General features: G+C 47.3%; 5 protein-coding genes across 5 annotated transcripts; 2 read left to right on the top strand and 3 right to left on the bottom strand.

The window, feature by feature from the left end:
- Nucleotides 1–1,583: 1,583 nt before the first annotated feature.
- On the bottom strand, nucleotides 1,584–4,904 carry BHQ10_001451 (uncharacterized protein; the record flags this gene model as incomplete). Its single annotated transcript, XM_040873489.1, has 6 exons — nucleotides 1,584–2,953; nucleotides 3,014–3,966; nucleotides 4,416–4,502; nucleotides 4,588–4,702; nucleotides 4,764–4,798; nucleotides 4,855–4,904. The coding sequence occupies 6 exons, from the start codon at nucleotides 4,902–4,904 to the stop codon at nucleotides 1,584–1,586; spliced, it is 2,610 nt and encodes an 869-aa protein (XP_040729956.1).
- Nucleotides 4,905–5,352: 448 nt separating this feature from the next.
- BHQ10_001450 (uncharacterized protein) lies at nucleotides 5,353–5,963 on the top strand (the record flags this gene model as incomplete). Its single annotated transcript, XM_040873488.1, has 3 exons — nucleotides 5,353–5,360; nucleotides 5,419–5,598; nucleotides 5,741–5,963. The coding sequence occupies 3 exons, from the start codon at nucleotides 5,353–5,355 to the stop codon at nucleotides 5,961–5,963; spliced, it is 411 nt and encodes a 136-aa protein (XP_040729955.1).
- Nucleotides 5,964–7,788: 1,825 nt separating this feature from the next.
- BHQ10_001449 (uncharacterized protein) lies at nucleotides 7,789–8,897 on the top strand (the record flags this gene model as incomplete). Its single annotated transcript, XM_040873486.1, has 4 exons — nucleotides 7,789–7,931; nucleotides 7,999–8,260; nucleotides 8,316–8,640; nucleotides 8,692–8,897. The coding sequence occupies 4 exons, from the start codon at nucleotides 7,789–7,791 to the stop codon at nucleotides 8,895–8,897; spliced, it is 936 nt and encodes a 311-aa protein (XP_040729954.1).
- Nucleotides 8,898–9,380: 483 nt separating this feature from the next.
- Nucleotides 9,381–10,254, bottom strand: BHQ10_001448 (uncharacterized protein; the record flags this gene model as incomplete). The annotated part of the gene is made up of 2 exons (XM_040873485.1): nucleotides 9,381–9,870; nucleotides 9,932–10,254. 2 exons carry the CDS (start codon nucleotides 10,252–10,254, stop codon nucleotides 9,381–9,383), a joined length of 813 nt encoding a protein of 270 aa, XP_040729953.1.
- A 914-nt stretch (nucleotides 10,255–11,168) lies between these two features.
- On the bottom strand, nucleotides 11,169–13,107 carry BHQ10_001447 (uncharacterized protein; the record flags this gene model as incomplete). Its single annotated transcript, XM_040873484.1, has 2 exons — nucleotides 11,169–13,010; nucleotides 13,072–13,107. The coding sequence occupies 2 exons, from the start codon at nucleotides 13,105–13,107 to the stop codon at nucleotides 11,169–11,171; spliced, it is 1,878 nt and encodes a 625-aa protein (XP_040729952.1).
- Between the last annotated feature and the right edge of the window lie 484 nt (nucleotides 13,108–13,591).

Below are 13,591 nucleotides of genomic sequence, written 5' to 3'. Positions count from 1 at the left end.
AAAAGTTCCTGACGGGCTCTTCAACCGGAACTGACTGAGAGGATGAGTAAAGTAGCGACTCGGCTCGGTCTTTGGATAATTGCAATTTTATTATTTTTCCCCTCTGGTCTTGAGCATTTAGTAGCATTACGACCCTAGGATTGCCGGACGCCCGCGGCCAAAATAATCCTCAGTGTGTTTCCTGTGGGTATTGGTAACTAAGGTAAACTGCCTTGGTAAGTGGACACATTATTCAGTACTAATCACTGTAATCAGTACATAATAGGGTATTTTATTACTTTCATATGAGTAATTAAAGCGACGTATTCCCTCGTTACTCCGTACAGATTTATGGAATGGAGGCTTTGATATGCGCCTGGCAGCCTGAGATTACACTGTACGATTTGTGTACATGTATTATCTATCGGTGGGGGAATGATCCTGAGTTATGTACTGTATCCAGGAAACCTACCACGTGAAAATGCCCAGTATATCAGCAATTAGGCGTTTATATAGCCAAATATAGGTATAGTATAGAATCAAGTTTCATGGAATGCATTGAATGACTGCCTGCGAATTATCCAGTGCCTGCTATCGGGACATACTTCGATGTCTTTATGTATTGTACTCCGTAACCCTAAGGCATCTGGTACCTTGAAACATGATCGTCGTACGTATACTGAATTGATCTTGATCGTACAACATGACCAAGCCCTAGTAACGTCTAGCGCTGCTCTACCTGAATGTATGAGCTATATATTATTTTCTGCATAAACAACCCCGCAGCTACTTCGATATTGCTCATGCCTTATGTTTATGACACACATACATACATACTCCGTACAGTACGTAAGTCGAATACCGCCGTTTTCCGTCGTTCCGCATACACACTCCATACGTGGCAAGTGTAATATTACATACGTGCATACACAGAAGCACCAAGAATGAGGGGTGAAGCCTGGCCTGGCCTTATAGTAACAGTCAAAGGCAAGTTTGCTCATAGATACACTATGTATGTTTGCTATCTAGTCCCGTGTCCCTCTAGTTGTAAGTCTTCTTGGTTCCGTTTGCACAATGAAAGTTCTCCTGATTCTGTCACATTGTGGCCTCTCATCCTAAGATGTGGCGTCCTGGCAAATGTAACAAATACTAGACAACACCCTGCCTAGGTGAAAGTACTTACTTCCTAGTGAGCTCACCTAGAAATTGCACATGTGCCTGACCCTTAGTCATTTGTACATATTTCATTGCGACACTGCGGCAACCATCCCGAAGCCTCAAGCGAGAAATATCGATATAAAAATCATAAAATCATATGATATCAGACGCTTAAATTACAGCTCCACCAATGACATAGGTGGTCCATAAATTTCTTTTACTTATGTTATTTTCTTCTGGCGTGGGATGTGAAGCGACTAATCGGGCCGGAGAATTAGGGCTTAGGCTTAGGCTTTTGTTTCACGTTTCACGCTTTGCAACCGTTTGACCTCGGGTGCTGCCGGTAATCGCTCCGAGACCACGTCCGCCAATCATATCCTCAGTATTTCATATCAAGTTAGGATGATCATTAGAATATCATAGTATTCATGTATAAAATAAGTACATTACCAGTGCCGGACGGTGACGAGGACTTGCTCCCTCACATCCAGCCCCGGCACAGCCGACTGACCCAGCCCCCATCGCTGCAGAAGCTGCCATACAACCTTCCGTCTCATCCCTTCACGTACAGCTATCTTCTCCAAAGCATCGGTGCCATTGAAATACTTGACGAATTTCGGCCAGTGCACCTTCAAGGAATCCGTCGCTGCCGAGTCTTCGGTCTCGTTCTGCTGTGTCTTCGGAGCTAGTTTGGGCTGTGGTATTGCGTCGGGGAAACGAGACATGATCTCGTCCAGCCATCGGGATTCGAGTGGGGAGGCTCGATGAGGAAACATGATTAGAGACGACATGTTTAGATGTGCATTGCGCTCCATGTAGGAGTCTGACAGCTGGGAATGGTCTTCGTCCGACCCGCGGCGAGGCGCGAGGGGCGTGAGTTGGCCACTGGTTTGACTGGTCACGGAAGATGAGGATCTGGTGCTTGCTGCATCGTCATGGTACCGACCACCTGCATTATCGCCGTAAGCTCTATCCGATTGTGGTGAGCTTGCATGTCCTCCAGAAGCGATGTACTTCTCTAGCTGTTCCTTGCGCATTTTTTGCTCGACCACAAACTTGATTTCGGGAGTGACTTTGACGCGCGAAAAAGTTCTCAACTGAGTCACCCMCCCGCCTCTCAGAAGCCAAGCAAGAATCGCAAAATACGTTTCTTTATGGTCTTTACTTGGGATAAAAGTCGCATACGGCCGCGGGGTGCCGCTTAATGCTGATAGCATCTTAGGTAGACTGGGAAGAGTCGGAAAGGTAGCAGCATAGGACTGAGTGGCTTTTTTCAACTGACTGAGATCGCAGTTCGGCGACACGATATAAGTATCTCTCTGATGTAACGGTGGGATGGCTCGAGCTCGTCTCCAATACACCAGGTGCTGCGCGAGGTCGTGAATGGTGTCAAGTGGAATACCCGATAATGCTGATATCTGTGCAAAGGATTTGTTGGGTCGTGAGCTTCGAATATAATGTGAAAGCGCTGGAGCTAGTTCGCTGCCTTTTAATGCTTCCATGATACTCGCCTCGCTTTCAAGGAGAAGCAATGCAAAATGCTTGGCCAGTACTTGGTTGGGAACTTCAATTTCCGCGCCGTGGTCTGCATTGACTGTATTTGCTGTGGTGAGCCACATACCAGCTAGTGACGTGTCGCTGCTTGAAGGTAATTCTGCAATTGATGTCGTCGGCGGTATCTGGAAGTCGGCGGAACGTGATTTGAGAGAGACGAACGCAATATCTGACTTGGATATTTTGTCAAATACCGAATGTATAGCTGCGGCTAGAGACGACTTTGACACGAGTTCGTCGTGCAGGTTCTCTCCAGAGACATCTATTCTAGTCAGTCTTCTTTCTTTCTACAATCATTTAGACTCCAATATGAGAGACTTACCTCGCTCGCGTGCCCGTTCCTTGATTTGCAGAATATGCTGCGCTTCCTTCCACACGTAATCCGAATGATCCTGTTCGTACTTTAAAGCTTTGCTGAACTTCTTGATGACATGTTCATACATCTCTTTCAGATGCATCGAATACTCAAGAACTGGAGGAGCCATAACAAAGACCACGTTGAACATGGACATGGTATCTTTATCACTTTCCGGGCTGCCAGTCTGACTATCGGCGTTATCTTCAACGTCGGTCTTGTCTGCATTATCCTCGTCTCTAGAGGACTGAGTGCCGTCAGGAATGTCATTATCAGATGTCGGATTCGCATCGTCGCACTCCTGGCCATTTTTCGTCTCTTGACTGTTCTTCGGCTTCTGGCGTTTCCTCCTCCTACTCTTCTTCCGCCAATGACCATCGTCGCGCACAAAAACAGGCCATCCCACAAATGCAAGATCATTAATCCCAATCTCAAACCGCCTCTTGTGCCACGCACGAGTCGGACTAAGCAGCTTCTCCCATACTTCCGACGGTACTCCAAACACGGAATCAAACACCGCACTATAACTTGTAGACATCGACCCTCTGCCAAGAGCCGTCAAATCAGTACTATCCTCCAAATCCGCTTTCTTCCTCACTTTGCCCGAGTTGAGTGACGGCGGACGCTGCGATTCACCACCCGCGGATGAGGCAGTCGTAGAGGTACCATCGTCGACATTCGCGGCGCTCGTTCGACCTGCTCCTCCGCCTGCAGAGCTACCACCAGCAGTGCCGCCTCCGCCACTTCCTCCACCTCCGGGACCAATGGGTTCTTCGTCTTCTTCATCGGAGCTGGATTGGCTTTCTTCATCGGATCCGAAATCGTTGGCGCCTCTTCCGCGACGAAAGTTGGGACCGAGGAGCTTCTCAAGGTCGGGGTTGGCGGGGGTGTGGAAGACGTATCGTGGTCCTCCCCGCGATCTGACGATTAGGATGATGGCGACTAGCCATGGTTCAGGAGGGCGTGAGATTGAAGACATGGGTATGATAAATAGGTGGCATTATGAGAGTCATAATGCACTGTAACTGAGTTGATGTAGAGTGAGAATTGATGTTCAAGCTGCTTATCGGTGATAAGCTAACCGCGCTAAGCTCCGGCTTTGCTCAGTTACTACAATCACAAGCACAAAATCAGATTGATTGTAGGAGATTTCCATTCCTAGTTCCACTAATATACAATTCATGTGATCTTTTAGTCCTCCAAGATATATACAATAAATGAGTCCGACAATGAGCTACCGCGGCCATCAAATCAAAACGCCAAAAATGCCATGATTCGATCGGATTATTCATCTGCGACCGACTGTAGAGAGATACGTACATATCGTGCGTAAGCTGTCGCATCCTCTCAATGTTTCATGTGATATCACGTTTTCTTCGCTGTCGGATCGTCCCCAGTAGATTTATCTTTGAACTCAAGGCCAAGATTTTTGAATTCGTCGGGTGCCATGAGATTTCTATCAAACGGAGACACGCGAAGTCAGCAAGCTGCGAGATAGAGCTTGCAAAAGTACCCATAAGTAGAAAAGAGAGGCCACTCACTTATCCATGCGACAACCCAAATAGCCCTTGGCAAGCTTCCGGCAATCCTCGTTATTCACACCTCCTTGCGATTTGAGACATCTCAAGTAGTTTTGTATCAGGTGTTTGCATTCGCCTATACACAGCTAAATCAGATCTCGTTTCAGTCAAGAGCGACTAGGGAAAGAGTTGCGTACCGTCATGGTCAAGTGGGAAACTTCCTCGCTCCGGTCTGAAAGTTGTTTGTCAGCTCAATCAACGCAACATTTCTTGCGAGAGGGTGCGTACGGAGTAGGTTTGAAGTTAGCAGCGGCACCGCCTGGGGCTCCGAAACTCATGGTTGTGTATTTCGTGTCGGCGTGGCTTCAATTGATCGGTTTCAAGCAATGCTTTGATGAGATAGAATATGCGATATGTTGAAGCCAAAATCATGCGTCGAACCGGGACAAACAGTGCAAACCAAGCAAACACGATGCTGTCTCCGCATTCTGCGACTAGAGCGTCAATTGGTTCGTTTCTGCTTCAACTTCGATCTCCAAGTGAATGATTGCCAATCGGAGCATTTAATTGAGTACACGGACGCATAGCATGTAGATGGTGGAGTAGATAATCTAGACAACCAGCTGATTTTGAGACATATCGGGTGATTCAACTCCCTGTAGATATCATTATGCACTGATGACGTCGGAATATAAATATCATACTTCGTCCCGCTACACATGTACAATCTCTACTCCTCTAAATCACAGTAAACCTTAAAAGAGTCATTGAATTTTAACCGTCAATATGCCCATGTAAGTGACACCCAGAGACCACCCGATACCCGCGGGACATGTGCTAAAGGAACAGCAGGAATCTGGAAGGAAGCTGCCAGTGCGGCGGCGTACAATTCGAACTCCAATCCAACACTCCGGTCCCCTACCAACTCTGCGCATGCAGCATCTGTCGCAAAGTCGCTGGCTACAACGGCAGCGTCAACCTGGGTGGATTGGCTGACACGCTCAAGATTAAGAAGGGGAAGGAACTCATCAAGTTTGTACACCTTGTCAGCACTCAGGTTCATATATATGAGGCTAACAGAAATGGGGTGAAGGAAATACAACGCCATTAAAAACCGCGGCAAACCAGATGAGGAGACATGCTCATCGGAGAGAAATTTCTGCTCAAATTGTAGTACTATGTTGTGGCTGTGGGATCATCACTGGCCTGAATTGATTCATCCTTTTGCGCCCGCGATTGATACCGAGTTGCCGGTGCCGGATGAGATGGTTTGTATTATGGATTCGTCTAAGCCGGCTTATGTACGATGGCCGGAGGGGAAGAAGACGGTTCACAAGCTATACGGCAATGAGAGTTTGGAGGAGTGGCACAAGAAGCATAATCTCTACTATGAATGAGATGGAAGTAAATATTTATTTGTCTATAGTATAGCTATGAAAGTGAATGCAGACTCGAGTCCAAGCATATACTGGATCCCTATTGGCACATGTTAGCGCCTGACCATCATCAACGCGTGAAAGAAAGACAGTATAGATGTTATGATCAGTTCTCCAAGGTGAAAATAGTTTTTCGTCAATGCCGAAACTCGGTAAGAACACAGCGAAATATTTGTTGTTCATCAGGTAAAGGGAGAAAAGTAAAAAGACAATTACAACTTACCAAGTAAGGACAGCACCAATCAAGGATGTCGGAAAAATCTAAAGCCAACAGTTGCATCAGTATATGACTTCATATAATATCGAGTAATCAACAAGAGTATAATGATGGATGTCATCTGTATCAGGCTAACCCATGTTAGCAAAGTTCTCACCATGATCGAAAATGGTTTGACATACCTCATTAAATCAGAATTTTCAGTGTAAAATGTTCATTCCGAAACGCAGTTGTGCGCTCGGTCAAACAGTGTGAATAACGTGTTCATCATCTAATGGATGACATCCTTGGGGATAAAAAACTCGGTGCAGAGTATGAAGGGAAATAAAATGTACCTGCAGAAATGATGTTAATTTTCGGTACATCAATCATGCAAATATTTCATATGTATTGAGGACGACAAATCAGCTGACGAGTTCTCAACAAGCAATCCGCAGCCCAGCACCAGCAGAGTTTGTACGCTCTGCTTTTGATGATGAAGGGCAGACGGAGGCGTTTTGTCCGCCCGTTCGTTCAAACTTTCCTCATGCGCAGCAAGAAAACTCATGTGTGGGAGAAGGAAATGTTGTTTACCTATCCGAATGACAGTTAGCTTAATGCAAAACCAGCAAAAAACGGAGAATTGATGTAATTGGGAAGGAAAATCAGACAAGGCTGAAACTTGTAAATTGACAGATTCCACATGTATTCATTAAGTTTGAGGAATGCCTTAGCGTGTCACGTAGTCATCACCAAACAGCTGGGGGAAAAAGTGTATGAAGAAAATTCTGCAACGAACCTTTTATATAGCGAAAGTGAGTGAGAAATACCGGCTAGCGGCATAGTTCAAGGCATGCAAAGATGCTACATGACTGATCAAGCATTAATGAGAGCCATTGTCGAGAATTTACTCGCAGGAAGTGCGAGGTGATTATTGAAGGAAAAGAAAACGAAGCTGTGCTTTCCCGCTAAAAACAAAAAAATCCTTAGCGCCAAATTAACAATCACGTGATTTTTAGATAGTGCTAAGCTGTTTTCAGAACTAGCGGTTCGAGACTTGATGGACACCGATTGTCCAATCACATCAAAAAATCGCGTCGACCACATCAAGAACCCTCACCCACCACGAGAAAATCTATAAAAAAAACACGATCACTGGGATCTAACGGTCTTAGAGTCATTGGAGATGCACGTATAACATCCGACCGTTTCCGCTGAGTATTTACGAGGGCCAAGATAGGGGAACACCCACGTGGTCCAGACCCTTAAGCCCTGGAAGACGTCACTTTGGAGCTTCAAGATATCCACCAAACGTCACCACACCTCTTGAACCACACTTCTTGAGCCACTCGATGGGAGGCTCAGGTCTAGACTATGTGGGATATGGAATGTATTCACTTCGACGTCATCTCATGAGAGGCTTAAACACTTCTCGCTGCGTCAGGTTGACGTAAATAACCAGCAGCTATTTCGTGTGTATATAAACTCTCGAGACCCGAGCAATCACTTTAAGTTTTTTTTCCGTAGCAGAATACGTCGTCAAAAGCACCACTCTTACTCGGAACTAAGGAATATATTATCATAATAACCATGCCTGGCACAAGACAAAAGCTCAACACCGGAGCCGAGATCCCAGCTCTCGGATTCGGTACCTGGCAAGACGCAGAGGCGCAGGTAGATGCCGTCAAGGAAGCCATCAAGGCCGGCTATCGACACATCGATACTGCAAGAGTGTATGCACGGAAATCCAGGAATCTCTTACTCTTACAGATGGCACGTGCTAACTCGGTATTGCTACAGATACGGCACCGAAGAAGCCGTTGGACGAGCCATTCGCGAGAGCGGCATCCCCAGACACGAACTGTTCGTCACCACCAAGCTCTGGAACCATCAGCACGACCCAAAGGATGTTCCGAAAGCTCTTGAGGATTCACTCAACGATTTGAAAATGGACTATGTTGATCTGTTTTTAATACATTGGCCTGTGGCTTGGAAGTCTGGCAAAGATCTGTTTCCAAAGGAGAATGGCAAGCCGGCTGTGGTAAACATCGATTTCGTGGACGTACGTTATTGCCGTCCCATATTTCACGACAAGTCACTGACTACGTAATGACCAGACATACAAAGCGATGGAGAAACTCCTTGAAACCGGCAAAGTCAAAGCAATCGGCGTGTCCAACTTCTCCAAGGCTCAAATGGAGCATCTGCTCAAAAACACCTCCGTGGTCCCCGCTGTGCACCAAATCGAGTGTCATCCATGGCTGCAGCAGACAGACTTTGCAAACTGGCATCGCGAAAAGGGTATTCATATCACTCATTATTCGCCCTTTGGCAACCAGAATGAAATTTACGGGGCCAAGCATTTGGGTAAATTGATCGAGACTCCCGAGCTTGTTGAAATTGGGAAGAAGTATGGCAAGAGCGGTGCTCAGGTTGCTTTAGGTGTGTACATGTTCTTCGTAAATTCAGGTATGTGATGGCTAACTGTTGCAGCTTGGGGTATTACTCTCGGCCATTCCGTCTTACCAAAATCCAAGACACCAAAGCGTATTCAGGATAATTTGCAGGGCGACTTTAAGCTCAGTGATGAGGATATGAAGAAGATCCAGAGCATTAATAAGAAATTGCGCTTCAATGATAGCAGTGCTGACTTTGGCATGGAGTTCTTCGAGGATCTAGAGGGTAAAGGTTCCATTTGATTTGCAAGCCTGTTATGCAAGTCTCGAAAACGATGTTTTAAGATAGATAGTAATGAAACGAAATGGGTTGATGTTCAATACTGATTTACTATAACTTGGGATCCTGTATGTATGCAGACCACTTCTTTGACCGTCTTGGATAATAGACATGGAAGATTAGCCAAGTGGGATAAGCTTTGGCACCATGTCGCAGCATATTGTTGTCATATTTAGCCAACGGTGGTCGTACCTCGTCATTGTATGCTATTTAGACATGCGGCGCGAAGCCTGACAACGACCGAGTTGTTGGAGTGCAAATATGGCACTGTTTCTTTCTGTCCTGCATTAGCAAGAACTAGGCATTGCTCCAGAGTTTGATGTCGGTCTGCGGTGTCTCATGGAGCGGTGACTTGGTCTCTTGAAGATTTCTCGATAACGAGACAAACCGTTGAGTGTGTAAGGGCAACAATCGAGTTAAGATTGTAACTTCACGATGACACAGCATCAACGCCATCCACCCACTCTACCCTCATCCCACCTCGCTCTAGCTTCCTTCCTAGACTCCAGCTTCGCACCCTCCGTCCTAATCCGCCTCACCCAATCCGCAACCTCTTTATCTGTAGCACGGCCCATATGATGATCACCTTCCAGAAAACTCTCCTCAACCGCATGACATATAGCTTCCTGCTCTGCAACTGCCGCAGCGAGTCTTTGATACAACGCTTTCGGGGACCAAGGTTCCAGCGCCGCATCCATTTCGGTCTGTTTCTTGCGCCATGACACTTCGAGGGATTGATGGTTGAGTAAGAGGGATTCGGTGGTTGAGCGGAGATTGGCGACTCGCGATTCTAGGTCGAGGACGTGTTGGGCTAGGGCTTTGTTGGAGTCGAGATGCGATTGGAGGACTTGTTGCGATGCTGGATAGGATGGATGTAAGGTGGATAGAGCGGAGAGGAGGGAGGGGTTTGAGAGAATTGATTGTAGTTCTGGCGTTCTGTTATCAATGAAAATACTTTGTTAGCAAAGTTTCAGAGCTATAGTTTCAGAGAACAAACGTTTTATTCTTAACTATATCCGGCAACCATTCATCCTCCAAACGCGGCGGTTCGGCGAACGCTTGGTGTTGTTCTGCCCCAAATCCCTGAGCAGCAGGCTTTGCCGGAGGAGTGTGATCATTTGCAAAATTCCTCGGGCTCTGAAATCCCTGAGACTGACTGGGCGGAGTCGGTAGACTTCCAGCCAACGGAGTCCCGCGTCGGCTTGCTTCGTGGCTATCCGGCTTCGGGGGAGGAGGAGGTGGAGTTTCGGAGTCGACGGGTAGTTGGAAAGAGGAGCTACTCCAGCGGGCTGATGGTTTAGGAGAGTATGATTGAGCCATGATTATGGATTTGTATTTGGTCAGATGTGATTCTGTTGTATTTGCAACGCGTGAAACATGCGGTAGCATCACCGGGACGCCGCTTTAGCCCCTCGGCGGCTGCCCCAGGCTGCAAGTCCAAGCTATGCTTGGAGGATTGAGTTGCTGCCTCAGGCACTTAAATATGCTTCGATGTTATCCCACATGACAAGAAACGATTCCATTCTTATGTAAAAATAGTGAGAGAGATCCATGGTGATCTATACATGCGCTATTAACATGGCACATAAAGCTCTAAAGCATCGTCCAACCTCCAAGGTTTGGAACTGGTCAGCACTTAGGGCTAATTTACTTATACCGGGATTACACCTCGACACATCTACCCTATTGACAATTGCAACTCTGACACTATACAACTTACGTGGGATAGTATTCTACCTGMCCAGCCACATCCTTCGACAGAACCGCCCCAACTACATCTCGACACACTCCGTGGACTTTTGGACAAACAGCGAGTTAAGGATGTGAAGAGATAGAGACTTTAGAGTTCGAAAGACAATGCTTGACGATAAACAAGGCCAACAAGGTCGAACCTCGTGTCGACAATGACCGCGGTATATAACAAGGCTTGATTCGGTGCTACAGCACTGGTCGATATCTCCAAATTTGAAAAAAGAGGCTGGCGAAATGATATCAGAAGGGACTTCCTAAAAGACTATAGAAATGCTGCGGGATGAGAAATAGACTCGGGATAGCTAACCTGCTATCCTTCTTATGACCGATTAAGGTCCTTTTGCAGATTTGACATAAACAGCTGTAGGGGCCGCCAGTTACATACACAGTCTTTTGCAGCAAGGTGAGCGAGGCTTGACAGCTTGTGCTTCCATAAAACTTAGAAGACCTGGGTCTCATCCGTCTGGTACTTCGTATAGCGCCTACTGAACCATCTTATCCTTCACTTCTCTAGGCGTTAGATGAAGCCTACGCGACCACTTAGCTCGACTCTTCTTCAAAGACCTCTTCGTCCGATCCAGCGGATAATTAACCGGGGACTCTCCACCCGTAAAGATCATAAAATCATACAGGAAGCCTCCAATAAAACTTCCCGTCAAGGACGCTGCAAACGGTCCGTAAAACCAGTAGGGATTCGTGAAGAGTTGCTTGCCATACCCTAAAGCGAGAAGTGCTAGTCGAGGACCAAAGTCGCGGCTTGGGTTGAATGCTGCGCCCGTTTGGTAAGCGAAGCACATGCTTAGACAGGTAATTACTAGGCCAATGATGAGGGAATTCATGCCTCCGCCTGGTGGTGCGTTTTGATCGTCACCCAGCGCGAGGATGATGACGGATAGAATGACCATGCCCAGAAACTCGTTGAAAAAGGCTGTCGCGGGTCCGATAAAACTTTCGCGCTGGCTAGTCACGAAACTGTTCACGACATCTACCTCAACACCGGTGCCGTTGTCTATATAATTTCGAATCGAATGGTAATACACTCCGTAAGCAGCGAGCGCAGCACAAAACGCGCCCACGAACTGCGCCAGAAAGTACTCTGGCATCTTCCGCTTCGGGAATCCACGGTAGAACCACAGCATGATCGTAATGCTGGGATTAAGATGGGCACCTGAAATACCACCACAGACATAAATGGCCGCCATTGTGGCGAAACCCCATACCCAGTCGGTCGTGTTGGGATTACCAGCTGCAGCCAGTGTGACCCCGAGATCACCGCAGAACCCGAGGGTAAGCTGCACAAACACCCCCAAGGATTCCGCTAGTGCTTCGCGGTGGTGGGTGCGGATCACTGACCAGACCGTGTGGTTGTTGTGGATTTCTTCTTCCACCAGGTTCTGCAATAATGGGTGGAGGTCCTCTGGGTACGCTGCTTCTTCGAGGGCTGGGATGTTGTTGATCCCGGCAGTCTCATCGCCTGGTTTGACATCATCATCTAGATGAGGTTCCAGTCCGGACTCTTCCGGTAAAGGAGGTGGCAAGGAATGCAGAGAATCAACACTTACATTCTCCGTACGGCTTTCTGATGAATATTTTTGAGACTCGCGCTCCTCGACTATGGGCAGCTCTTCAACGGGGCCTTCCCATCGCGAAGGACGCCTTGCACGAGATGATTGACGTGATATACGTGATCCACCTACAGAGGTTGTATCGCCGTTCAAAACGGTGTTTATGAAGTTGGTCTCTCGCTGTGCGCGGGCGTCTGTGACCTGCGCGGCCATCTTGCGCGGGTCGGCCGTTTTGGGTATTTGACCCTTTTCGAGATCATTGGGATCAACATCTAGTCCAATTCTTTGCGAATTTTCTGCCGGGAGCTGTGGACTCGCACGATTCTGCAGTAATTCTTCTGTCGTAGGCACCATGCCAGGTCGGACCACACGCGGAAGAGGCTTTGCCAGACTCCAAACCGGTTTTGTATTGGCAGGCTGTTCATAAGAAGGATTGAGTTCAGCATAACCAGGCTGAACGAACGGTTGATGCGTCAGGTGCAACTGGGATGTCTCGTCTGGTCCGGCCATCGTAAAGTTTCCCTGCGTTCTTTCAGCGAGAGTTGTCCGACGGGTGAGACTGGGTATAGGATCGCCGGTACGCCGAGTAGCTGTCGACTTTCGCTGACGCAGGCTTGCCCTGTCTGAAAATAACTCTCTCATAGCCGATGTTCCTCCTGTGGGTGATACAGCTGTTGTTGCTCTCCGCCTGCCACGAGTGGGCGACATGGGAGATCGTACATTTTCGGTCTCAATTGTAGTTGGAGCAGGCACCGAGGGCTGTATATTCGCTTAGTTATGATCCTCTCCCCCGTACCACAAAAGCTCAGGATATACTTACCTCTGATTGCGGATGTGAAGTTTGTGAGTCATCCATGGCTATGTTCTGACTTCTACTGTGATGCAATCAATGTTGACAACTAGTTTTAGAAGGTAAGAGATTAAGGCGAGCTAGAAAGCAAATCAAAAAGAACTCATCTGGTATAATAGAAGATAAGACAGCGTGACGTAAGTCCAAAAAGCGAGAGAAGTCCTAAAGACCCATCTCAATTGACCATGGATGTAAACAAGATGATACACCGGATGGCTCGCGGCTCAGGGAAGCGGCAGTAAAACATCACCATCACTCCGAGCGGCCATAATCTATTTTAATGACCACGAATTGATGTCAATCGAAAAGACAGAGATGAACATCTCTCCTTGATTCGCGCATCGTATACAACTAATTCGCACGATGGAGTCGTTTGGTGGGTACTTTACGTGTTGTTAAGTGGGAACCCCTGGCAAGGCCCGGAAGAGGGCCAGACAAATGAGATCTCGAGAAGGCATTGTGCTGGTTTGTGATTGCTCGAAAGCGCTGA

Source organism: Talaromyces amestolkiae (genome assembly GCF_001896365.1).
Source record: "Talaromyces amestolkiae strain CIB chromosome Unknown scaffold2.1, whole genome shotgun sequence".
Taxonomy (NCBI): Eukaryota; Fungi; Ascomycota; class Eurotiomycetes; order Eurotiales; family Trichocomaceae; genus Talaromyces; species Talaromyces amestolkiae.
The sequence above is the reverse complement of the archived record's forward strand: the minus strand, read 5'-3'. Positions and strand labels throughout refer to the sequence as shown.